At 35.7% G+C, this 27530-nt stretch overlaps 1 protein-coding gene across 2 annotated transcripts in view; it reads left to right on the top strand.

The window, feature by feature from the left end:
• Dnajc1 (DnaJ heat shock protein family (Hsp40) member C1) overlaps nt 1-27530 on the top strand; it is a 184986-nt gene that overhangs the window by 78470 nt on the left and 78986 nt on the right. For both annotated transcript variants that reach the window (XR_013112311.1, XM_034510724.2), the window contains exons 2-6: nt 13622-13723; nt 14218-14264; nt 20941-21106; nt 22069-22166; nt 22992-23085. Coding sequence is in view for 1 of the 2 variants with exons in the window: in XM_034510724.2 (XP_034366615.1) it covers nt 13622-13723; nt 14218-14264; nt 20941-21106; nt 22069-22166; nt 22992-23085 (507 nt within the window). In the remaining variant the exon portion in view is untranslated. The remainder of the gene's footprint in view (nt 1-13621; nt 13724-14217; nt 14265-20940; nt 21107-22068; nt 22167-22991; nt 23086-27530) is intronic.

Genomic DNA, 27530 nt, shown 5'->3' with positions numbered 1-27530 from the left:
CAGGGCTTGCTCTGATGGGTGAGCTGGGTTCTGATGATGCCATGTAACTTTGGTTTCTGTTGCTTACGTTCTTGCTCTTGCCTTTTGCCATCTGGTTAACTCTAGTGCTGCCTGTACTTGCTGTCTCTGACTGAAGCCTGTCTTTCAAGTTATCTAGCTTGTGTCTGATCTCCTAGGGGTCCAGATGTCTCTGTGATCTTTTCCAGCTGCACTGATTACAGTGCTACCTCTAGGATGCCTCAGGATATGGTGCCTCCAAGGTAGCAGTCCAGCTAGGTGTCTGCTGTTCTGGGTGCAGTGTCTCCTCTAGAATATCTCAGGATATGTTGTCTGACGCTCTGAGTTCAGTTGTTCCTCTGTGGCTCTGGATTGAGTGGACCTTCCAGTATGTCTCAGGTGGAATCCGGGGTCCACACAACAGCAGACCTGGCAGAGGTCTGATCCAGGCCTCAGATCTGAGAACTAGTTTCAAAGACACTGTCCAAGTTAGAGCGCCTGGGATCCCAGCTTCCTCTGGGTTCTTGGAGGTTGGGGACAGAGCTGCCACCCAAGATCTGCTCAGTGCTCTGGCCCAGACCGGAAGGAACCAGTGTTCCGGTAGGTTTTTTTTTTTTTTTTTTTCAACATCACTGAGTGCATCTGAAAAAATATTTATGTATGCAAAGTTCACACTATGATTTTTCAGACTCTAAGTTTTTCTCCTTAGAAACTTTCAAGACAGGCTTGTTGCTATTTCTGCAATAGTGCAGTTCTGTCTTCTCTAAGATGACCCTGGACTTACTCAGTGTCTTTTACCTATACTAAGCTATAAATTCTGTAAGAAGAAAGTCACATGATTATATTTGCCAGTTCTGGGACCACACTTTCCCCTTTTCCAAGAATTGGTCAACTCTCTGGTTGAATACTAGGATTTTTGCTATCCACAACCTGGTTGCTACCAGAAGTTGTTTATGGGCTAGGAATGTGGCTCAATAGTACAGCTACATTTAAATCCCAGCACTGAGTAAATGAGCTGAATAAATGAGCAATTAACAGTTCTTTGCCACATGTGTTCATTTTATAACAAAGTGAGTGTGATTGGCCAAACCTAAGTCATATATGTAGTTTTTCTTTAAATTCTCTTCCATCTATAACATGAGAAGGCACTCTGGAGATGGACTAACTAATTATAGTCGTAGCCACTAACCATGTGTATTTAAATTTCAGTGAAATAAAATTTGAAATCTCAGCCTGTGGGTGCTACCAATTATCTCAAGTACTCAGTGGCTGTTTGGACTAATACTAATCAGCCTTGTGTTGTGGCAAAGTATTGCTTTTGAGAAGCAGTTGAAAAGGAACATCTGAATTTGAGCTGAAATAAACCTTCCCCTCCTTTTGTACAGAGCTGGCTTCCTTGTTGGTAGGCTGTAAGGAGTGGGAACTTCATGGCAGGGAGCATGTGGTAGTGCAAAACTTATAGAGAAATAGAGAAAGCCCAGGACCAGAAATAACCCCCAAAACCCACCCCTGCTGACATACTGCCTCTAATTAAACTTCTAACTTCTAATAACCATTCAGCTGTGAACTCATTAATGAGTTGAGATATTGATGAAATCACCTTTATGATTTACTTGCTAGGTACCAAGCCTTCAACATATGAGCCTTTTGAAGGGAAAACTCATATCCAGACTGTAAGAATATTAGACATTGTAGATGCAAATTTTTCCCACATTGTAGAAGATTCCTTTGAAAAATGCTGGAGTAGAAGGGAGATGAAATGAACATGAACTTTATCTATCTTTAAAGCTATGGTATTTGAAACAGATTATACTTCCATAGAAGGGCAAGAATAGGTAATTTGAGCTAGGATCATGGAATAATTTGGATTTCTAGTGAATTCATAAACACCTGCAGGGTATAAATGAATTGAGTTTTGCTGTTAGGTTTTTGGCCTGAGCTACTAAATAGAGTGGTTGTACTTTGTAACTTTTAATTTTTTTCAAAACTCTACTTTTAATGATGGTTCTTAAATATTTTAACCTCTCTTCTAGCCCACCACCCACCAGAGGTAGTGGGAAAGAGAGGATACAGGGGAAGTGGACCTGTTTAGAAAGGTTCTTTGGAGCAACTCTAATATGTGTTGTCTGGAAATTGGCAGTTCAGTTCACAGGTCAGCAGCTGCAGCTCCATCCATTCTCCAACATTTCATGGATACACCAGCAGTCCGGTTCAGTAGTGTTGGGGTAACAGCAGGTGGCCCAGTCTAGCAGAGACAGCCAGGCATGAGAGGTTAGGACTAGTTGGCATGTTGGGAGCAGTTCTTAGCTGTGCCTCGCTCAATAAAGTGAAGATCAGCAAAGACACAAGATCAACAAATGCTGGACAGCTAGCTCTAAAAGCAAGCCAAGCTCTGTCTCTGTCACTGTTCATTGAGGTTTTTTTTTTTTTTTTTATACTCCCTCTAAACATCATGTGTCCTCTATGAGTTTTGCCTCAGCGTACAAGTCTGCCAATCAGCCCAAGCCTGCAGAAGTGACAAGAAACTGTAGCACACCACCAGTTATTTCGGGGCATTTTTCTCTATGGAGTCCCAGCAAATGGAGCTCAGCTACACAATGTAATGTGAACTAATACATGTGTGCCATAGGCAAAGAATCCTTCATCATGTGTCCTTTCACGTGCTTGCTTTAGCAGAACATCCTTTCTCCTGTGTCTGCCTTAATGACATATTCTTTCATGAATCTGCCTTAGCCTTTCACCTGTGTCCGCTTCAGGAAAACACTCCCTCATGTGTTTGCCCGAGCAAAACACTATCCAACACAACTGACTTTCCAAAGAACCCTTAAGTTTCTACTTCAGTACTTAAAAGAGAAAGTCTAAATAAAGGAGTCAAGGTCTGTCTTATGCTATGGCTGTCATATGATGTCAGGACTGAATTTATTGGGGGCTTACAGTTTCAGAAGCTAGAGTTCAAGAACATCACAGTGGGGAGCATGGCAGTAGGCAGACAGGCATTGTGCTGGAGCAATAGCTGGGAGCTTACACCGTGATCCATAAGTATGAGGCAAAGAGAAAATAGTGGAAATAGCATGGGCTTTTGAAACTTCTAAGCCTGTCTCCAGTGACACACCTCCTCCAACAAGGCCATTCTGCCTTATCCTTCCCAAACAGTTCCACCAGCTAGGAACCTAGCATTCAAATATATGAGCCTATGGGGCTGTTCTCATTCATACTACCACATTTTCCTCCCTGGTCCCCATAGGCTTATGACTATATCATAATGAAAACTACATTTAGTCCAACTTTAATAGTCCCCATTAGTCTTTTACAGTCTAAACATAGTTTAAAAGAGACTCATGACAGTCTTTTAAATTGTAACCCCCAGTAAAATCAAAAAGCAAATCATATACTTCTAACATATAATGACATAGAGTATATATTTCCAGTCCAAAAGGAAAGAATAGGGCTTAGTGAGGAAATAATATAGACCAAGGCAAATTCAAAACTCTGTAAAGCAAACTTCAAATCCTGTTCTCTTTGTCAGATGTCAAAGGGCTCAAGTGGCTCTGCCCTTCAAGCTTTGTTGACTGTAACACAATTCTCTCTCTTAAGCCAGTGCTTCTCCCTGTGTGCAGCTCTCCCTGGAAGACATCTCTCAGCCCTGGTACCTCCAGTATCCTGGGGCTTACCTTTCATTCCAGGCTTTATTTTTACAGCTAAACACAGTGACCTCTCATGGCCTCCATGCAGAAACTCCTCTGTTGTAGAAGACTCTACAGCCCCTTCTTTACTCATGTATCCTTCATGACTCCAGCTAGAACAAGATAACCAGCATTGCCAAGTTCTGCTGCCTGCTTGGGATGGAGCCTATCCACCTCCTTAAATCACATTTGTATAAATTTGATTTGTTCTTGATTTTAGGAAGAGAATATTTATTAGGATTACCTGGTTGAAAACTTGCCCTGAGGGGACAGTTTCTTTTATTCCATTTCCTATCAGACTTTTCCTTTCTTCTTTCAGTACAAGCCTTGGCTCCAACATTAACTTTCCTGGTTTGTTTTTCTCCTCAGATTGTACATACTTCATTTCTTTTGCCCTGTTCTTTCTTTTTCATTGTAAACCTGCATAAGAGTGATTACTTAATTTTAATCATAGTGTCCGTCACAGCAATAGAAAAGAAACTAAGACAGGGAACTTCCAAGATTTGTCATGTATGCTTTCCAATATGACCTTAAAAATAAAAGAATTATCTGCCGTCTTCTAAAGATTTACCATTTGTATTAGGAATAGTTGAGAAATTCATTCTGAAAAAATCCTTGAAGAGAATGTAAAAAAAAAAAGTTGCAAAGTATAAAAGTCAATATGGAGATAAGCCCCCTTTCTGATTTATACTTTTGCCACATGGGATTATTTATTAAACTTTGAGAATAATCTGAGAAAATACATGTGTGTGGTAAGAACAGTTAGCATGTGTCTGGAGTGAGCTCCTTCCCACTGAGGCACGTTTGTACTACAGCACAGTGCTTTAGATATAGTGGCCACTAAGCAAATGGAAACCATGGGTACCTGACTGGGATTGTTGGTTCAACATGTTTTGAAAAAAACATTTGCAGTGATTGTAGCTGTCTTTGTCAGTTTCCTAACTGTGAAACAGAAACACACTAACAGGAAGTTGGAGTAAGAGGCTGTCAGTGTCAGTGAAGAGGTCAAGGGATGCAGTGGTGGGTACTGGAGACAAGCCTCTAGGATCACACTTAGGAGCAGAGACTTCAAAAACAAGACAGTTCAGAATCACGGCAGAAAATAAGCCCTATAAATGTAACTAGAGTACTGAATTAGAGACTAGTTTCTGTCTCTGAAGGGGGAATAAGTGCCTAAAAGTGTAAGAGATATTGACAGACTTAATGTGCTGTGTTGTATCTACAGCCTCTCTGGGCCAAGCTTTTAGGTTTTGAGGTACAGAAACGGAGGGAAGACAAGTACAGCAGGTATGACCATTTTTCATTTAGGAAACTTGGATTGAAATGACTATTGAGATAACTCTATCTAACATATTTGTCTTATTCATGCTTGGTACAGAACTAGCCTTTCTGCTTTCTGTCTCATTAACTTCAGCATTATTGTTTATACTCTTGTGCTGTCTTTTGGATTTTTCATTTGTTTGTTTTGTTTTACTTATGTGTTTACTTCTTAGGTAATTGATTCATTTATTTTGGGTTTGTTCTGTTAAAAATAATATTCAAAGATAGTTATGTTTTCTACTAAGAACTGTGTCTCTCATTTTTTTCATAAGTTTTGATACAAAATATTTTCCTTTCATTAAATTCTAGGTAATCTGTAATTTAAATTTTTAGTTTTGGTCTGGAAACTTGTGTTTGTTTTTTAATTTGTAAGTTGCCATGGTATTGTATTTTTAAAAATGTTTTAGTTACTGTGTGAGTTAATTTTCTTAATTTTGCTGTGACCAAATATCTGACAACAAGCAGCTTATGGGAGGTGTGAGTCTTTTGGCTTACAGTTGAAGGAGGTATAGTCCCTTATGGTAGGGAAGTTATGATGGCAGGGTTCTGAGATCACATTGTGTCTGCATTCAGAAGGCCAAGAGCTGAAATGGGGCTAGGTTGTAAAATGTTAAGGCCCACCAATAGTGACAACATCTTCAGCAAGACTCCACTTCCTAAAGATTCTACAACCTTCCAAAACAGCATCACTGGTTAGAGACCTAAGTGTTCAAACACATGAGGCTATGCAAGATGTTTAACATTGAAACCACAACTATCACTAATAGTTAATATATCCTTGAGTTAAAAGTGTAAAGGTATACTGATGGTCTTGCCAACTGAAAGCAAATTGCTTCTGGTGATCCTTATGTGCAGGTACTGAGGAAAAGTTATCTGCTAGATCAGTAGCTACATACCATGTTAAGTCTGTCAAGCAAGGACACCACATATAGCGCCTGCAATACAAGTTATTGATAGTCAATTGTCATTTTCCATGATCCTTTTTTTTCCTGCACTGGCCATATAGGAGAGTTAAAGAAGATATGAGAACCATTACTCCTATATCTTTCAGAGATTCGATATTGTCTGTATTGTCTTCCTTTAAAAATGCATTTCTAATGTTAAACTTTCTTGTAAACAATGCTCTTATTGCATTGTAAGTTTTGTCATGATTTGTTTTTCTTTGTGTCTTAGAAAAAATAACTTTAATTAAATAATTAAATAATTTATTTAAATATTTAAATATTTAAATAATTTAATTAAATAATTAAATAATTAAAAATAATAAAAAATTAAAAATTAAAATTAAATAATTAAAAAATAACTTCTTTGCTTAATACTCAGTAGTCTTAAATTAGGAAAGTAATTATAGCTGTATGTGGTGATGCACACCTATAATCTCAGCATAGGGAAGGGGGAGGCAGGGAGACATTGTGTTTAAGACCAGCCAACTTGCTACATAGAAAGTTCATAGCCAGCCTTCGATACATAGACCTGTCTCCAAACAAACAAACAAAATTAGGTTGGGGTTATAGTTCAGCTGATGCTCTCCTAGCCTGCATAAAGACCTGGGTTTGAGCCCTAGCATTGCATATAGTTGCATGGTGGCACATTCCTGTAATTCCTAGCAGCCCACTTGTATTATCCTCAGCTATATATTAAGTTCAGTGCCAGCTTAGGCTACAAAACAAATACTTCCCTCACCCCTATACATACTGACTAAAAGAAAAAAATCATAATCAACCTTTTTTTGGGGGGGGGGGAAGAAGGGGAGGACAAGGTTCTCTGTGTAGCCCTGACTGTCCTAGAACTTTGTGTCTGTAGACCAGGCTGGCCTACTCAGATTCTCCTGCCTCTGCCTCCCCACTGCTGGGATTAAAGGCATGTGCTACAATACTCAGACTATAATCAATTTTTAATAAATGAAGACTTCGGCGGGCGGTGGTGGAGCACGCCTTTAATCCCAGCACTTGGGAGGCAGAGGCAGGTGGATTTCTGAGTTTGAGGCCAGCCTGGTCTACAGAGTGAGTTCCAGGACAGCTAGGGCTACACAGAGAAACCCTGTCTCGAAAAACCAAAAATAAATAAATAAATAAATAAAGACTTTCCTTAAGTCATCAATACAAAAGTCCTCACCAATGATAAAATCTTGGTATTTTTTGGACTTTCTTGTGTCAGTCTTAAGCATTCTAAACATAATGGAAAAAAAAGTTTCTCTAAAAAGCTTTTCTGTTTTACTCTAGAATGCAGTTTTCTTAATCTGTAATTGAAAATGGTCTTCTAATGCTCAAATTCTTTTTTAAAATTGATCTTAATCCATCTTGTCTATTACTACTTTATGTATTTTTTGTTTTACCTGCGTTTAAGTGTATGGGTATGCTTTATATCTTATTTGTTTTTTAGTTCTTCTTTTATAATGGTCTTTAACTCAGAGATCGTCCTGCCTCTGCTTCCCACGTGCTGGGAGTAAAAGTGTGCACTACAACATCTGCCCTTGATTTTTTTCATATTTTGTTGATAGTATTTCTGGGTTGGATTTCTGTATTTTTTTTCCCATATAGCGTTTTTCAGTCTTAAATATGCAAATTCATGTCTTCCACAAAGTTTTCATTTTCATTCCCTTTTTTTTCCCCTAAAAATGCTTTTTTGGAAGTGCATTATTTTTTCTTCCTGAACTCATTATATGTATGTTGGTACTCTTCATAGTATCCTGAATGTCTCTGGGATCTGTTTTCTCTTTCATCCTCTGTCTTGTCTCCAGGTCAGATAATCTCAGTTGACTTCTCCTCATGCTCACTGAATCTGTATGCTGCCCATGCAGATCTGCTGTTGAGCTTAGCCTAGTGACAATCCCACTTCAGTTACTGTGTGTTTGCAGTCTAGTAGTAATTCTGTTTGGGACCTTTTAAAGGTTTCCATCTTTTTGCTGGTATTCTGTTTTGGAGAGAAAGTATTCCCATATTTTTCTTTTTGTATATGCTCTTTGACCATATTAAGAGTTAAAGCTTTTGTCTAATGGGTCCAATGTTTAGACTTTATTCGACAACTGCTATTAATTTTTTTTCTCTGTGTATCTGCCAATTTTCCTCTTTCTTTGCAAGATTTATCACTTTTTTTTTTACTGTATGTATAATTCTAAATATTTTAAATATATAACATGGTAATTGTATTTTCCTGCCTTCTCAGAGTTTGTGCTATTTGTCTAGTGACTATTCTAAACTAAGTTTATAAAATGTCCATTCTTGATTAAGTGTGGCTATTGGACTCTGCCTAGATTAGTTATCAGCTAATGACTTGAGAGAGATCCCTAAGCCATATGGAAGAGAAGAGGAGGAAAAGAAGACAGAGAAGTGAGCTGCAGACAATGAGAACATTTCAGTCTTGGCCTGTGTCTTAGTCATTGTTCTGTTTCTATGAAGAGACACTGTGTATGACCAAGGCAACTCTTATAAAAGGAAGCAGTAAGTTGGGGCTTGCTTACAGTCTCAGAGCGTTAGTCCATTATCATCATGGCAGGAAACTTGTGGAAGAGAATTATTACATTCTGATCTATAGACAATAGGCAGAGAAAGGGGTTGTATATGTATGGTGGGGAGATACCAACAAGACACTGGAGTTTTGAAACCCCAAAGCTCACCCCCCAGCAACAAACCTCTTTCAACAATGACACACCTACTTCAACTAGGCCACACCTAATCCTTCAGAAAAATTCAACTGGGGACTCAGCATGCAAATATATGAGTCTCTAGGGGCCATTCTTATTTAAACCACCACACCCAGTTAACTTTTGGAGCATGCTTTCAGTGCTGAGCTGAGTACTAACAACTCTTTCTTAGCCTGTGCTCACTGCTTACACAGAGCTTGAAGGTGGACCAGTTGTGAGAACTTTAGTGTCTTTTCTGGTCTTTCTGAGCATGTGCTCGTCTTCTGAGCACATGCACAATCTTCTGGTTTCCAAGGAATATGGGGGAACACTTCAAAGACACTTTTCCCAAAGTCTCTCTTACCAAATGTTACCCCTCAACTGGTTTAGTTATCCTTTAAAGGACTTTATTTATTTTTTTCTTCCTTTCCTTCTTTCCTTTTTTTTTTTTCCTCTTACATTACATCTCAACTGCAGCTTCCCCTTTCATGTACCTCCCAGCACCACCCCCACCCACTTCTTTCTCCATTGTTTCCCTTCTAAAAAAGAGCGGACCTCCCAGGGATAGCAATCTAACATGGCATAACAATTTACCACAAACCCTCATGTGACCCAGTAGGAGGGAAGAGATTTCAAGAGCAGGCAAACAAGTCAGAGACACCAACCCCAACTTGTACTATTAGGAGTCCCACAAGAACACTAAACTATATAACATAGCATATATGCAGAGGACTTAACTCAGACCCATACAGAGTCCATGATTGTTGCTTCAGTCTGTGAGACCCTATGAGCCCTGTTTAGTTGATCCTATGGCCCTTATTTTCATGGTGTCTTAGACTTCTCTGTCTCCTGTAATCCTTGCTCTCCTCTGTGGTCATTCTCCTGGCTCTGCCTATGTTTGGCTGTAGGTCTCTGCATCTGCATATCCCATCAGTTGCTGGATGATGCCTAAAGCAGTTGCCTGTAGTGATTTGAATAGGAATGGTCCCAGTAGACTAATGTGTTTGAATGTTTAGCCAATAGGAAGTGGCACTATTCGGAGATGTAGCCTTGTTGGAATAGGTGAGGCCTTGTTGGAAGAGAAGTGTGTCACTGTGGAGGTGGACTTTGAGGTCTCATATGCTCAAGCTAGGCCTAGTGGGGCAGTCTCCTGCTGCCTGTGAATCAAGATGTAGAACTCTCAGGTCCTTCTCCAGCACCATGTCTGCCTGCACACTGCCATTTTTTTCCTGCATAATAATAATGGACTAAACCTCTGAGCTGAAAGCCACCCCCAATTAAATGTTTTCCTGTTTAAGACTTACTGTGGTCATTGTGTCTCTTCACAGCAATAGAACCCTAACTAAGACAGTACCTCTCTGCTGACAGTTGAGCCAGGCACCATCTGTGAGTATAGCAGATATCATTAGGAATCATTTCATTGACTTTTTTTTTTCCAGTTGGGTTTGGATTTATCTTGGCTCTCTGGCAGTGTGTGTTTCTTGTGTGTGTGTGCACACAAGCATTTAGCCATATACATTGCAGCACCCTTGTGGGTGCTGCAGGGGAAATTTTAAGGAAGTTAGTTCTCTCCTTCTATCATGTGGATTCCATGTGGATCAACTTAGGTTGATCAGATTTGGTGGTATGAGCCTTTAACCACAGAATACTTCACTGGCCACCTTTAAATGTTCTTGACAAATGTCTGTATACCTTCAGAGTTCTAAGCTTGTTTTAAAAAAAAAAAAAAAAAAAAAAAAAAGGAAGTCTTTAAAATATCAGAGTAGACAGACAAGTCAGAACAACGATAATTCTTTGAAAACAAGGTCAACTGTGCTTTCTCTTGTACTGGGAACTCATACCATGAATGGAGATTGGTGCCTTCAGAACCCGTACTGAGAATCAGCTTCATGCTGTCTTCAGTGCTTGCCTAATTGCCATAAACTTTGATTGGTTTCCAGAGTTCAGATAAAGTTGATTCCGATAGTTTTGCCAGGTTATTCACTGTGGCAGAATAACCCTTGGAGTTCTCTCCTACGTTTTCACTGAGGTTTGATCACAGTATTCCATTTTGACGAGCATATTTTACATTAAAAAGTGTTAAGAGTGACAATATGTCTCTTCATTCCAGAGGTTATCCAAGTGTTAAGATAATTTTATTTGCCTGCTAGTGAACTAGATCACATTTAGAAGGAATAGAGTAATGACAAATTAATGTAGCACATCTCTTGATATCAACCAATGGTCAACTCATTAATCACCCTGTCAAATTTTTTTCTCAATAAGCCAGGTTTTAGATGATCTGTTCTACTGATTTTGATAGAGGAATGTTGTGAATTCCGTCTATAGTAGAAGTATGATATAGTATGTTAGAGAAGCCAGCACACATCAGACACTTAACCTTTAAAACTTACGGTGTAGCTTGATGCTGGCTTGGCATGTACCTGTATTCCGAGCTATTCAGGAGACCAAGGCAGGGTGATCACTTGAGCCCAGGAGTTTGAAGACAGCCTAGGGAACATAGTAGGTCTCACTATGTATGATGTCTCACCTCAAACACCAGCAACCATAGGGAGAAGAAGAAGCAGAAGTTCGTGGGATGTACCTTATGATTTTGTGGATATATGTTCCCAGTGTTTATCAAACTCATACGATGATAATGGTTATTTCTACTGCCTCCCCAAAGCTTCCTTCTTTTACAAATTTAAGCTTAAATTTTAAATAAAACAGGCAACATAGCTTTGACACTGAAGTAATTCTTTTGTGATGAATTCTGTGCTCATTTTTGTGTAAAAATATAACCTGAATATGTTACTTAGCTTTTCACTGCCTTGTTTGCAAAATGGGCTCAATAACTATACTTACACAGTAGGTTTTCATGTGGCAAAAATTAAGATTAATGCTTAAATGCCTTACACTGAATAAATGAACAAGTTACCTCAAGATACAACTTGCCCAGAGAATGTCTCTTTAGACAGGAAAAGCCATGTTGTGGGGTTTTTTGTTTGTTTGTTTTAAAATTTCCTCCCCTTCCTTTTTCCCTCTTGCTCCAGCCTTGCTCGATCCTGCCCAAAGTCCACTGTAACTGTCTTCAGACACCCATATAAAGGCATCATTATGGATGGTGTGAGCTGCCATTTGGTTGCTGGGATTTGAACTTGTGTCTTCCTAAAGAGCAGTTGGTGCTCTTAACCACTGAGCCATCTCACACAGCCCAGGAAAAGCCATGTTACTTATAGTAGACCTTATTGGTGAAATACCCCTGTTGGGCAGATTCTCTAGAGGAAAATATGTGTTTGTGTGTAGCATGAGAGGCCAGCTCCTTAGGAGAGGATGGTCTGGTTTTGTAGCCAAGTAAAAAACAAGAACACAAGGATGATGAAATGTACCCTCAAGTGTAATTATGTGAGAGACCAGCAGGATAGGTCAGCAAGGTTGGGAGACAAAATTAAAACAGTGGGGAAACAGAAGGTAATTACAATTCTTGGAGGGGTTGAAACAGAACTATCTGGCTGTACTTATATTTGGGATTCATTCTGTGGCCGAAAATTTGAGGAGAAAAGACCAGAAGCAAGGAAATGCCTTGGATGACCAGTAGTCATTTTTATTTTTAAGTTATATATGTTGTATGATATATGTGATTTTAAATTTCTAATTAGAGAGTGTTTATTCATTTGACACATGGCCCCTTTGCATGACAAAAGGATTCACCACACATTTCTATTAAATAGCCCTATCTACCTCTTTCCTTCAGTATTACCTGTCATCTGATGTGGGAAGTACAGCCTTCCTAAAGCAAATTTAAAATGAAATCATACAAACGTATTATCTACAAGTTTTACTGTTAGTTGTATAGCTCCTGGGCTCATGGTAAGTCAGAGAAGTATTCAGACCTAGGGTACCATACTAGCCTGAAGCAACAAGACACGCCCACCTCCATTCTGTGAAAATAATGGCTTATGAAGAAAAGCTTTGACAGGCTAATTGTGTGTGTGTGTGTGTGTGTGAGGGGGGGTTGTCTCTTTTTCTCCAAATCTTTTAACAACCATTTGGCCCCTGGTATATAGATTTTTGTGTTGGTTTGAGTTTTCAGTTGTTGGAGCCATTTAGTAAAATAGTTTTAGTACTTAATTAGACAAATGGCTATCAAACAAATTTAATAAGCTACTTAACTGACACTTGCCTCGAGACTCTGTTTTTAAATACAGTGGAAATGAAGTTTTGAACTTTGGTGTGTATTTATTCTAGCCACATAAATGATGTTTTCTTACTGTATTCACACAAACAACATTACTATTATGTTAATATCTACCTAATCTGAAGCACTGTCCACTGTGACCTTGTGTGTATTTTAAACTGTATTAGTAAAGCATGTATAACAGGAAAGGTTTTCGTTGGTGGTGGTTTTTATACAAACCAGACTAGGGAGACTGGGACGGTGGAAATGCCCTTTAAAGTACATAACTGTAATTATATCTGTTTTCAAATAAATGGAAATTTACATCCCTTCAAATCAACATTTTTGACATGTAAAATTGGGATTCCATAAGTTGTTGCTGGATGATAGCTTCAATATGAATAACAATAAAGAAACTATACATATAAGCTTGTGCTTCAGAAACTAGTTTTAAGATTCTCTAGTAAATAATAAAGTTCTTTGGCAGCATACAGATATATTAAATTTTAATTTGCCTTTTCTTATATCTTAATTACTGGAAAAGATTTATTGACTAATTTTAGGGAGGAAAGTGTTGGAAAAGTTTTGCTAAATACGGACCTCTTTGAATGACTGACTGTATGGTAATGAAAAGTTAAGAGGAGCGCCAAGTTACATTGAATAATTGTTCAGTCATGTGGGTCAGGCTGGCTGCATAGCCTGGTTGTTAAACTGATTGCTCAGATTACATTGCCTGGGGTCCTGCACTTGGTTGGCTGTCTTCTCAGATCTTAACAAGGTTCTGGGAATTTCTCTTTCTGACAAAGTTTGCTTTGTATTTTCCCCTCCCCCTCCCAAACCCAGGATGCTTCATCTGCAGACATCAGAAAAGCATATCGTAAGCTTTCACTAACCTTACATCCAGACAAGAATAAAGATGAAAATGCAGAAACTCAATTTAGACAAGTAAGTGAAATACAGTTTTATTTATAAATATATAATGATAGTTGTATTAACTAATATGCTTATGCTAGAAATAGTAACTTACATGTAGAATATTTCATTTGAACATGCAGTAGCTTAAATATATAACATTTAGATTTTTATTTGGTTTTTTTTTTTTAATGGAATACTGTTTTACCAACATTTTGTGTCGTTTAGAGTTTCTTAGTTGTTGGAGGGTCATGGCTCTCATAATTTTCTTGTTAAATTATGTTCTTATTCTTAAAATTTTTTTAAGGTAAGCTATTACTTTTACACCTTGCACAAAATTCAGTTGATACCAAGTAGTCTTTAAACATCTAATGTGTTTCTAAAACCATAAAATGTTGCTTATAATTGGATTTTTACTGTTTATTGCATAGCTGGGACATGGGGTTTTCTGCATATGCTTTATAGAGCTTTCATCCTCCTATGTGATTTCTCAGTATTTTCATTTTAAAGTAATGCTTTTATTTTAGTTGGTGGCCATTTATGAAGTTTTAAAGGATGATGAAAGAAGGCAGAGGTGAGTGTGCATTTGTGTTTTTTAATTTGGATGGGCAAGTTTCATGTTACAGCCTTTAAAAGGAAAGAATTAAGTCCTGTTTAAGTTAGGTTTTGTTTGTTTATTTGTTCCAAGAAATGTATAGAACTCATAGAATGCAGTAGAACTCATTTCTTTTGAACATATTCCCTAGAGTGATTTAGTACTTACAGATTAGGATCATGAATCATAAATTTAGCAAGTTTTGCTTCATTAGAAAAGATTTTTACCATGGGTGTTTATGCCCTGAGAAACAACCAGCTCTTGATTCAACCAAATACCCACTCTTAATAGTATATGATAAATAGCCCCTATGTATTTGCTGGACCCATTACTCCTAGACCCTCTTCTTAAGTGTTTGAGGTTATCATTTTAGTAATCCCTTATGTGTACTATCCTGATGTTTTTTCACCTCCAGATAACCCAGGTGATAAACTGTGAGACGTGCATGAATGTAGACGATAGAAGTAAAAGAAAATCACTCCTCTTTTCTCGTTTGTTTAGACTTCTTTCCTATGTCTACTGTAGTGATTGTGTCTGGTAACCTTAGACAAGAGGTACTTTCTCACTCAGACATGTCTCTTCCCTTTTCAGAAGAACAATAATATATGTGTTCACAACGTGGTTTACAGTGCCAGTGACTTACAGAGGCCTTTTCTGTGTTGTAGAATGTATGGAATGTCAATCCAGTTGCAAGGTCTTTGGAGATTTTAAAATCATACCCATAGAAAGAAACATATTTTAAATTATTCTTTGAGACACATATAATTGAAACAAAAGTTTCACATATACACTCAAAAATCATTGCAGGTAAAATAAACTTTTTGTTTGTTTGCATGTTTGTTTCATTCTGAACTTGTTAGTCTTACAAACAGTAACAATGCTGGTTGGAGTCCAACAGGTTGATTTCATGAGACAGTACTGGACAACATTGGAAATTTGACTGTGTTGTCTTAAACAGTTGCACATTTGAGATTTAAGCTAAAGCAGGCCCAAGTATCTGGTTTGTTTGTGGATAGCACAGCAGTCTTATAGACAAACCCCAGAATTACACGGTGAGACATTCTGAATTTTTCTTCTAAATATATGGTCTGGAATAATTCTATGTCCTAAAATATTAGCTGCCTTTCCTGGTTCTCATAGAAACTGTTTAATTTGAATATTCCAGTTAGTCAGGTTGTAATACAGGATTCAAAGACTGTCTTTAGTCAGTTTATACCAAGAACTGACTGGCTTTGGTCCGGGCATTTCCTCTGGAAGTTTGGGTTATCCTGTTGAAAGAAGTTTTCATTACTCTGTACATTTATTCTAGTAGATTTCCTTTAGTGAGCAGCTAATTTTGTCTCATACATCAAGAATGTGTTGTAAAGATAGCTTTCTTTATTCTTCCAACATTTTTGCCATCAAATTTTATCTTTTTGCTCGTTGTCTTAGAAGTCAGTAAATTTTGTAATAACTTCTTCTATTAGAAGAATAATTTTTGTCTTGTCATAGCAAATCACTTCTTACCTAATCATTGTCTCTGTGTTAATATAGACTCATCTGACATAATCTCTTTAGGAATAGTTCCCTCTGCATTTACGTTAGTGTTAGGAAAAAAAAAAAAGACCTGACAGTTAACACAAACATCTGTAGTATTTATACCCCTTGAGGCACAAGTAACTCTTTTGTAACTGGTTTTCCTTGAGGCAAAAGATTTAACTAATCAAGTTGAGAATAACTTCTCTAAAGCTTGTGCCTGAGGCCAGATGACCTGTGAATATTTAGACACAGGAGAACTACATGTCTGCAGATATTTTCAGTAAGATTCTTAGTTCTTAAAAAGGAAAGAGTAGTCAGCTACATCTTCTAACACCATCTCATACTGCTCTCACTAAATAAATTTTGCTGGCACAATTCATTATCATAAATATTCCTTGAGCAAGTGCTTTAAGATTATAACCTAGGCATGTAGTTTGGAACATTATCATAGAAGCGTTTCCTGTTTTTTTTCTCCAGAGATGTAATTATATTTTATTGAAATTAGATAAATTGTTTATCTTTTTGTGAGAAAGGGAATAGCAATGCAATAAATAAGTTAACAAATGGATTAACTTTTTTCTTCAGAAAGTAATGTTTTATTTTGTTTTGTAATGATATAAATTAGGTATAAATTACATATTATGAAAACCACCTGCTGTAAGTCTATAATCCAGTGACGTGTATTAACTGTACTGACCTTAGCATGCTCTCCCCACAACCCAGTCTTTAAACATTTTCATCCTCAGAAAAATATATTCTAAGCACATTTATAGGCAATTCCTGCTCTGAGTTCCAGCCCTAGGTAATCAGAGATCTGTTCAGTGTGTTTATCAATTTGTCTGTTCTGTTCATTTCATAGTGACAGAATCACGCAGTGTCTAGTCCTTTGCATCTGGTTCCTTTCATTTAGCATTACATTTTTTAAAAGTTTATTCATACTATACTATATCATAATGCTTTATTGATATTACTGAATACTATTCCATTGAAAGGATATTTTTGTTTATCCATTCACCATTTGATGGGACTCTGCCTTTAAACACTTTGTGTAGAAGATGCTATGAGCATTAGCATAAAAGTCTCTGTGTAGACATAAGTTTCATTTCTTAGATAGAACAAATTCCTAGAAGAATATTTGGAAACCTTAACTTCCCCATTCCTCAAAGGCATAGATTATAACTTGAAAATAATAGATTTTCTGTGAATATAAAGAATTCTAGCACAGAATTCTTACCTAAATTCCGTAGCATTTGCACTCATTTGAAGGACTAGCAGCCTATGATGCAAAGCGAATTTCTACACAAGGTCCCAAAGTTTTTACATAAATTTTTGAAAACTACTTACTACCTGTGTATTAGATTATACCTAGATAATATTAGCCTGTGTAGCTGTATTTTTAAACTATTATAAATTTTAACTAGTATTTTTCCTCTTTTTCTCATTTTGGGGGGGGGTGTCCTTTTTTGAGGCAGAGGGAGTTTTGAGATAGGGTCTTTTTATGTAGCTCAGGCTGGCCTTAAACTCTCTGCCTAAAGGTGTATGCCCACACACCTGGCAAACTAGTATTTTTATCAATCCAATTCGGCAACTTAAAATTTCCTTTGTGTGTTACAGTACTACATTTTTAAGCCTTAAACATTTTTTAGTTTATCAAAGAAAATCATGTCACATACAAATACTATTTAAGATTTGGCATTAACTTTAATTTATTAAAACTTTTAGAAATTACAAATTTACTTTAAATTTAATTACAGATCTGTTCAAATCTGAGAATAAGAATAGGACTTTCTTTAAATGAACCTGTCAGACACATATACATAATGTAAAATGCTATATATTATGGTAAATTTGCCCCCCCACGCACAAAGATCAACTAATTAAGTGTTATTTTTTTTGTTTATATAATCTCTGTACTACTGATTTTTACTGGAAGGTTTAAAATCCTACCTGAATAGAAATTATGTTATTTTTAAGCTAAAATTTTAAATTCTGTAGAATAGAAAAATTTTAACAAATTCTGTAGGATAGTAATTTTAACAAATGCTAGAATGATTTATTCATGTTTTACTACTCAGATTTTCATTTTGACTTTGTTTTTATTTAATTGTTTGTATTGCTAATTGCTAGTTTAAATTAATGTAAATGTTTTCTGCCGGTAGTTTAAGATTATTTTAAATTTGTTCTCCAATATTTCTAGCAAGCAGGTGTGTGATGAATTTCAATTCTAGTGTGGAACTCACTAATGACTGAGCAACTGTTATTTTATGTTTATCATGTATATTTAAGAAAACAAAATGAAGCAAATGTGCATTAGGCCATATGTCAGATTTGTGGAATTAGTGCTTTAAATTCCAAGAAAATGCCTTTATAATTCCATGTCAGTTTTTATTTGTGTATGTTAGTGATTTTTTTATGATAGAAATTTTGCTTCTGACTAACTTGTGTCATTTATACATTCATACATTCTTAATCGGGCTTTAATACAGGCTTAAAAATAGTTTGTATCCATCTCAGCTACAGAGCATTTAAGCATATGTATTTAAATATAGAAACACATAGTAAAGTGATGTAAATTTTGTGTTGTCAACACATTTTTTGTTGTTGCTAAATAACTGTGAGTATCTGTGTATATTTTAAGAAGTATATTTGTTTTTTCAGTGTCCCATCAGGAAGGTAGTAATTTATCTTTTAACAACATACATTTTAAAGACTAAACTATAATAGAAGCTATCTTCCCTTCAAATGGCCAGTTGTGTGAGCCATAATGTTCATTGTGATAAAATCAATAGAGCATTGACTGTATGCTTAATCCCTGGACACTGTTCTTCAGAGTGGCAAGTGCAGTCAAGTAAATATATGCGTTTCACGTGTCCCATTCGTTTGTATTTGGTTGTATACTAAATACAGTTCATATGTTGATAGAAAAATAGCAGCATTTCCCAGTGGTAGTGATGAAATATTTGATAGAAGAGTCTTAGTTATAAGTGTAATTGTATTTTCGTCCAATACAGTTTAGATCCAATACAGGTTTAGTGTTTCTATAAATGCTAATAAGGAATCAATTCCACATCTTCAAATAATTTCAAATAATCTTCAAATTTTTATTGATAAACATACCTCTTAGAAGTTATTTCAGTGGAGATATTTCTGAAAATAATTTTTTCATTCACTTTTATTTTTCCTCATGAAATCTGATGTAGAATAGGATTTAGAATAAATGTGGGACCTAATGGACCTCACTTGAGTGCTGGGATCTTATGATATAATAACTGAAACCTTTTTACCTGGGTCTAAATTAGCCAGTTTGTAAAAGATAGATTTAAACTTATTTCTGAAGACAGAAATAAGTTTTCCATGAAGTTACAATGTTATATCTTGAAGTTAATGTTTAAGGAATTCTCTGGAAAAAAAACATACTTAACATACAATTTTGCCTGGCCCTGCCACCACGAAACCATATTATAAGTCTACTTTTGTAAATAACCTTTTACTACTTGGATACTCAGATATAGTAGTATTAATAATTAAAGTTGATTTTAAAAGTCAGGTTTTTAAAAATTGGCTAATAAATTATATTTTACATTAATAACCAGTGTGGTTTTTTTTTTTACCGAAAAAAGAAATTTTCTATAATAAACCCTGTGCTTTATATTTTTAGCATATCTCCAAGGTATCAATTTAATAACTATCAAAGTAGCTACTGCAGTTGTTGCATTTAAATTGATTTACATGTCAAGACTGGCAGTTTAGCAGCTGCGCTATTATTCCTACATCGGTCAATTTACTTGAGAAAAACCTACTACTGAGTTCTCCTGACCTGCCTGACAATATAGGTCCTATTTCTAGTCCTGTAATTAGGCCTGCGACTAACTCAGAATATTTTTAATTAAAATATTTTGGTCAATGTGTTGCACCAAATTAGGCCTGTCGGTGGAGGTTTAATTCTGGAAGTAGCGTGATTAGAATATTTAATGAGTTGTGTTCAATTAAGATTAACAGGTTGTGTGTATTGAGCATACAGTGCATGTGACCATTTTGAGTCTCACAATTATAAATGTTACTTCTTATTTTTAACCTTAAAAATATTTCTTTAATAACTGACAGATAAATTTAAATTCAGTTGAATTTTTATTTTAAAACAGCTCTTTTAGCTTGATAGTACCAAGAATGATAATATAAATCTATTATAAGGAAAACTGTTATGTATTGATGTTCTTCTCTTCCAGCAAAAGCCACAAATGAGGAAATTGCTATTTAAGTGTTTACAAATGGAAGCAGTTTTATTGTGAACTCTGACATGCATTTGTTGTTTTCATGTCCTTCTCTAATCTGAGAGCTTTTTGTTCTTAAAGGAACATGAGCTCTGCAAAATCTTAAGGCACTCATTTTATTTATGTCATTAAGAAGCTTTAGTAGGGATTGAAGAGATGGCTCAACAGTTAAGAACACTGGATACTCTTCTAGAGGACCTGGGTTCAATTCCCAGCACCCACATGGCAGTTCACAACTGTCTGTAACTCCAATTCTGGGCGATCTGACATCCTCACACAGACAGACATACATACAGTCAAATCACCAATGTATATAAAATAAAAATAGATTATTTAAAGAAAAAGAATCTTTAATAAAATAATGTGAATAGATATTTCAATATTCAACTACCATTATCAAGAGGATAAATACAAGTGTGGGTCAGAAAAATATATCCTGAGTTTGATTCAATTAATGTATAATTCATTCAAATAATATGTAATTCAAATTGCTCTGGTTTTATTTATTTTTTTCTCCATTAGAGCCTACCTTTTGTTGCTGATTCTATGCTAGAGAATTTTCTACAGACAGTATAGACAGGTATATCATGTGAATTAAGGAGCCATATGACTGGGTACTGTGAACCATGAGCTCTAGGGTGCAGTGTATTACTACTTCAGGACTTCCTGAAGGCTTCATTACTGAAGCTACATAATTATGTTTTGATTTACTAGGAATTGTGATGCTGATAAACTACACTCGTTATGTCTATGAGAGAAATTTTATTCTTTTTCATTTTAAGTATAGATGCAAATGAAGATTAGTTTTGCTTTGCTTTTGCATTATCTTAACTCTCCATGAAAAACTGTTATATTTGCTACCACAGGTATGATGATATTCTGATCAATGGCCTTCCAGATTGGCGCCAGCCTGTATTCTACTACAGGCGAGTGAGAAAAATGAGCAATGCTGAGCTGGCGTTGCTCTTGTTCATTATTCTCACAGTGGGTCACTACGCCGTGGTTTGGTCCATCTACCTGGAAAAGCAGCTGGTAAGTATTGGAGATACATCAAATGGTCTAGCCTCCTTTATTTTATACAGAATTCCAGACATTTATTTCTCATACAATGGGAATTTCTGTTTTCCTACATATTCTCTGTATTCTAATAGTTGTACTGTCACTAGTTACTGTTTGATTTATTTTTATGGCAAGGAAAACACATAAAAATATTTCCTTTAAAAAATACTGCATTTGAATTTGTAATAAAACTTTGTAAAATTTATCCTACTAAGTAAAATTTTTTTATGTAATTACTTGAGAAATTTTTGTCACAGGCTTTTTATATAATGTGTTTACTTTAAAAGCAAAATGAAATTTAAAATGAAGATATAACTTCAGGGATCATTTTGTTACAGGATTTGTTACACTTGCTCAGTCTAATATGCTAAGGGTTTTTATTTATATGCTATAAATAATTAAATATTTACAAACATTCATGAATTATCATTTACTTACTTTTTTTTTTAAAGATTTATTTATTTTATGTATATGAATACACTGTAGCTGTCTTCAGACACACCAGAAGAGGGCATCAGATACTATTACAGATGGTTGTGAGCCACCAAGTGGTTGCTGGGAATTGAACTCAGGACCTCTGGAAGAGCAGTCAATGCTCAAACCACTGAGCCATCTCTCCAGCCCTTACTCACTCTTTTTAAAGTAGCACCATTAAAGGTGCATGAATAATAAAAAGTAAGCTGAGTGCTTTCTTTTCTTAGAAAACATTGGTTGCTATGGAGATTCTCATGACTGACAGTGCTGAATCTCACATGTCTGAGGCCAGATACCATGGCAACACTTATTATGAAAGATTGATGATTTTACTTGATCATGTTTGACCCTACATACATTTGCATAAATGGTCTTCCAGTGTTTTCTCTTTGTGAAAGACTCTTTATAGCATGTGAGCTGTACATGTTAAAGACAGTCATTGTCATTCTTTTCATGGTAAGGATGAACTGCTTGGTAGAAAAAAGAGAGAAAAGAAGAAGAAGACAGGAAGCAAGAGTGTGGACGCAGCAAAACTTGGTGCTTCTGAGAAGAACGAAAGGTAGGGGTGCACAAATAGTATCTCTATTCCATGTGTGCCCTCTTCAGATACACTGGCACATCTGTCCTAGGCTCATAGACACAGATGTGCCACAATTTCCAGATAAAGTGTTCTTATCTATCTGAATATTAACCTCTCAGAGTCTTGTAGTTCAGAGTTTTTGTACTAAACTTTAGAGACAAAATGCTAGTAGAAATAATGTATCTCTATTCAGAATTGGTGGTAAGCAGAGAGGAAGTGAATGGCACGCAGAGTCGTTGTGCCTATCCTATGCTGAACGTCAGAAGTGAGCAGTGCTTCAGATGTCATTTGTTTTATGCCACCTTGGTTGTTACCTGTCGGCACTTGGGAACACTGATGGTGGCTACTCTTTTATAGCTGAATCAATCATAAGGTTTAAGAATTCATTTTGGAGAAGTGATGAAAACCCAGATTAAAAGGGAAGGGACTTTGGCTTTTTAAAAGATATTTCTTAATTGAGAATTTTACATATGCATGTAATGTATTTTGAGCAGATTCACTTCAAGCTCCTCCCCTCCAATTAGTTCTTTTTAATCTTTATAACTTGATTAGAAACTTCTTTCCCCACAATTTTATAGATTTGATTCTTACACTTTTTATCTGTATCATGTTTTCATCTCCTGCCTTTCATAGTACACCAAATTATGGTAGATTTATGATTGTCATAAATATATTATTGAAAACTTTTCTTCATTTTTAAATTAGATTGACATTTATAAAACATGTCTTAATTGGTTAAAATATTTTGTTCCTCAACTTTGTCTATTTTTTTGATTTGTTAATTGAGTTTCTCCCCACTTTTAGATTGCTTATAAAACCACAGTGGCATGATTTGCTTCCATGCAAACTGGGAATTTGGTTTTGCCTTACACTAAAAGCATTGCCTCATCTCATCCAGGTAAAATGTCCTTCTTTCATAGAACATTAGATGTTTTCATTTTTAATTATTTATCAAAAACTTTTATTATCATGTCTGCTGTTTGAATATGCTTCATAATATTAGTCAAATAAGTTAACCTTGACTTAAAATTGCTCTAAGATTATTTAGCACCTATTCCTATAATTATCTCTTGTTTATTGAAGTCCAAGACCCTGGAAATAGGAAACTTTATAAAAGCAATAAGAGTTTAGTCTGCTATTACCCTTATAGGCATAATTAGTAAAAAAAAGGAACAAGGTTTAATTAACATGTTCATCATTTCAATAGCACTTAAATACATTTTAAAAAGTTGACATGAACATTCACACAAAAATATATATTACTTTATATTTTATTTGCAACTTCAAGGACTTTTTTTTCCTACATAGTAATCAGAATTTTTGTTTCAGGTTAGCCCTGATTAAACAATAAAATAGTAGAATGTATGTGGAGGCTTTACTTTTTTCTTTGTCTTTAGCACACCAGTCATATTTTATGAAATTTTTCATTTGCTAATTTTAGTTACTATACCCAGCTTGCAATTTGGGAAAGTGTTCAAATGTTTTATACTGTGTCAGTAACTGTTAATAAGAAAGGGGAAAACTATATTCACCAAACTGTATATTATAAGAACATGTGACAGGAAAGTGTTTCAGGACAAATTTTTTCATTAAAATTCTTTTTCAACTTTAGAACCTTTGCAGGAGTCAGTCTAGAGTATAGAGAAGTTTGATTATGAATACGACATGGCACATCCATCTTAATGACCTCATCTGTAATGTTAATCTGTGATACTTGAAAAAATTGTACTTGGTTGAATTATTAACATTTCTAATTAGCAGTTAGCATAATTTGCCAAACTAGAAGTAAAATATGATGATTTAAATTTACAATTTACTTTAACGTTCATGCTTCTGGTTTCTATATGTAACACATTAACACTTCTTTTGCTTTATTATAAGGTTTTACAAACAAACAGCCTTTCGGTCTCCCTAGAAACTCTGCATTACTTAACTTTTGATCAGTTTGAGTTTTAAAGTTTTAATGTTGAGTGTGGTTTCATTTACCTTTCAGCTTTTACATCCAGACCTATAAAAGCTCAAGTTTGGCATTTTGCTCTAATCATTTCTTACTGATAAGCAATCTAAGAAAGAAATGAGGTGATTTTCCTTTTTTCTCCTAATTCTTGATATTTTAAAATTTTTAAGGAACTTACAATTAGTTTTTCTGGCCATCACTAACAATATAATTATTGTAGTAGTGAAAGAGCTTCATACTAAAAACATGAGGGTCTTGGCGATGACTTATCTGATAGAAACTGCAAAGGCTTGTTTCTGTCATGGATTCATGTAAAGGTGAAGGAGAGAACCAGCTCCATGTAGCTGTGCTGTGACCGTCCACACATGCACCATGGCACAAGCATGTGCATGCACACATGTTCAGTTTTTTTGAAAAGAAGAAAACATTGGCTCATGAAAGGTATCAGTAAAGTGCTGAGTAGTTGCTTTTAGAATTATATCATGGTCTGTCTTCTTGTTTTCCATCTGTTGTGACTTTTTTATTTGTTCATCATCCATAAAACTTAATACTGCTGATTATATATGCTTACTGACATCACTGGGATAGCTCTCGAAATGTCCTTAAATAAGGTATACATACACACACACATATAATCTCAATTTTTAGGCATGTTCTTTATACTTATTCAGTACTCAGTAATACCGATTCGTTATTTAGCATTTACATAGCAGTCATTGTCGTCTTTTCTTATATAATCATTCTTTCTTTGGTGGTGGGTTATATCATCTTGATTTCTTTAAAGAGAAGCCATAACCTGGGCCCTTATGAGTGAATGTAAGTGTACAGTTCTTACAGACTTTTATGATTCCCCTCTAGTTTTTCATGTCTAGGTGCAGTCTCTCTCATATTGAACATTCCAAACCATTAAACTTGTTCTTATAGAAACAGTGCTGATAGCCTACTCATATTTCATCTTTCTTACACAATATCTTGGATCATATACTGTAATGACTCACAATGATCTAAGATTGTACAGAGTCCCTTATGAGTAAGTTAGTTAAGTAGTTATCATTGGAGAGAACTTTTCTTCTGGTGTGAAACATGTGAATTTCCTGAAATGTTAAATACAATTGAGCTGCAAAGTCTATGAACATGGGAGATTTAGAGGCTTCCAGCAAACAAACTTCTCAGAAGTAGAATTTGTACCACATGTTGTCATAGTAACTCTTCTCCATAACTTCCTTCCCAGTCATCTTCTAGATACTAATTCCTTTAGTATACTTCATATATATGTAAAAATTTCCAGCAGAATTTGGAACAGTGACATTTTGCTCAGTTTTTGTTCTTGGGTTCTCTTATTATTGTTTAGCATCAGAGATTCCTAATGAGAGTTCTTATTGCCTGCTTAGTTAGTCTAAATTCTTTCCTGTCTCTCACCCCCCAAAAATCCAGATGAGAATAGTTACATAAAATTTGATGGGTTAATTTTCTTTTGCTCATTTCCTGAAAATTAAGTCATCCAATTCAACCAAACTATGTTAAACACATATAAAAACAAGGCATACCAGGGTACTGGAAATGCACATGTCTTCTAGGATTTACCAGTTATAGCACATGAGTATTGGTACCAAATCAATAGGTTATTTAAACTTCAAGTATGTAGTATCCAGTGGCGTCTGCAGCTGTTCAAAGGTGTAAGTTGTATATATTTAGTATGATAAGGAAAGCTCAACAGGGACTACCTGACCAGAGTCATGGAAGATGAATGAACCTTAACATGGAAGTGGCCACTCTGTACTCAGTTATACAAAGACAGTCTCATAGAGAGAGAGCATTTCCTACAAAACCATATTGTGTTAAGGCTGAGGAAAAGCTTCAACCAATTTTTTAAAAAGTGGATATCATATAATTCTCAAAGACTATATTCCAGATCTCTAGATTTATGTATATGTATTTAGCAAGTTATTTCTAACAGATAAATATTACATGGCAAATTTGAAAAGAACATTTATACAGGATAAAGTTAATTGACAAAGAGGAGCTGTAATTCACAACACTGAGCAAACAGGAGAACATGACATAGTGAATTTAGCTAAGTAAAAATCCCAGTAAAATGATCAGCAAAGGACAGGAATAGGAATTAAAAGGAACTTGGATTATATCAAAAGAGCATTTTTATGCTTTTGATCCTATAGTTTAACTGTAACGTTAAACAATATAGCACAGATCAACTTCCACACCTTGCCAGTCTGCTTCGTGTTCTCATGACAGTTTTGAACAGAGTACACGCTCTTTAATAGTCTGACTAACTGGGTTTTTATGCTCATTGTAGTCAGCATATAAATTCCAAAAAATATCTTAAGGTTTACACACACATACATACAGGCACACATACATGCTTACACATGCATACTCATGCACTTGTTCATGTATGTTTCTGTGGCTTGAAACCAGGTCCTCAAATGCTAACAGAACACACATTTTACCACTGAGCTATGCCCCTGGCCCTGGGATGTTTTTTAACTAATCATGATCTGTATTCAAGAAAATAACACCAAAACAAACAAACAAAACAAACAGCTGGGCAGTGGTGGCTCACGCCTTTAATCCAGCACTTGGGAGGCAGAGGCAGGTGGATTTCTGAGTTTGAGACCAGCCTGGTGTACAGAGTGAGTTCCAGGATAGTCAGGGCTACACAGAGAAACCCTGTCTCGAAAAACAAAACCAAAACCAACCAAACAAAAGAAAATAGCAGAAGTTGGTAATATATAATCAGTACCATGTCTATTTGCAACTTTAACTTTATAACCTAGTTTATCTTAACTGCTATGTGTGTTAGAGTTGGATATATTTAAATCTACAATAATTTAACTGTTAGGACTCTCTATTTTAGAAAGTGGTTATGGATTTACATGTTACAGCCATATTCTCCACATTTTTCTGAAGAGAGACCTTAAGTACCCACAATTTACTTGTTACTTTGGTTTTCTGGGAAATCATTTTAGTAGCTCACTACCTGATATGTAACATTTCTTAGTAATATACAAAATTTATTTAGATGTGTATATCCTAAAGTTTAAATTTTTCATATTAAAGTCTAGTCCCATCTAATGTAAACATGATTAAATGTTCGATTGTCATAAGAAGGCTCCAGTGTGCACATCCTTCTCCCCCATGAGGATTTATGGGCTGCACATAAGCAGTAGCTGAGTAGAGATGAAACTCTTCACTGTGTTTATTATTCTGGCTTCTTTTAAAATTGCCCCAAAACACGGACTACTTTGGTGCTTTACAGCATTATCTGTCTGTGGAAGCATCCTCCTTTTTCAGGAGCTCTTCCCTGGAGCTTCTTCTCCATAACTGTGGCCTTTTAGAGCCAAGGTCCTTCCTTACTTCCTAGTCTC

The sequence above is a fragment of the Arvicanthis niloticus genome, chromosome 8 (genome assembly GCF_011762505.2).
Source record: "Arvicanthis niloticus isolate mArvNil1 chromosome 8, mArvNil1.pat.X, whole genome shotgun sequence".
Taxonomy (NCBI): Eukaryota; Metazoa; Chordata; class Mammalia; order Rodentia; family Muridae; genus Arvicanthis; species Arvicanthis niloticus.
Note: the sequence above shows the minus strand (reverse complement) of the source record. Positions and strands in the feature narration are given on the sequence as shown.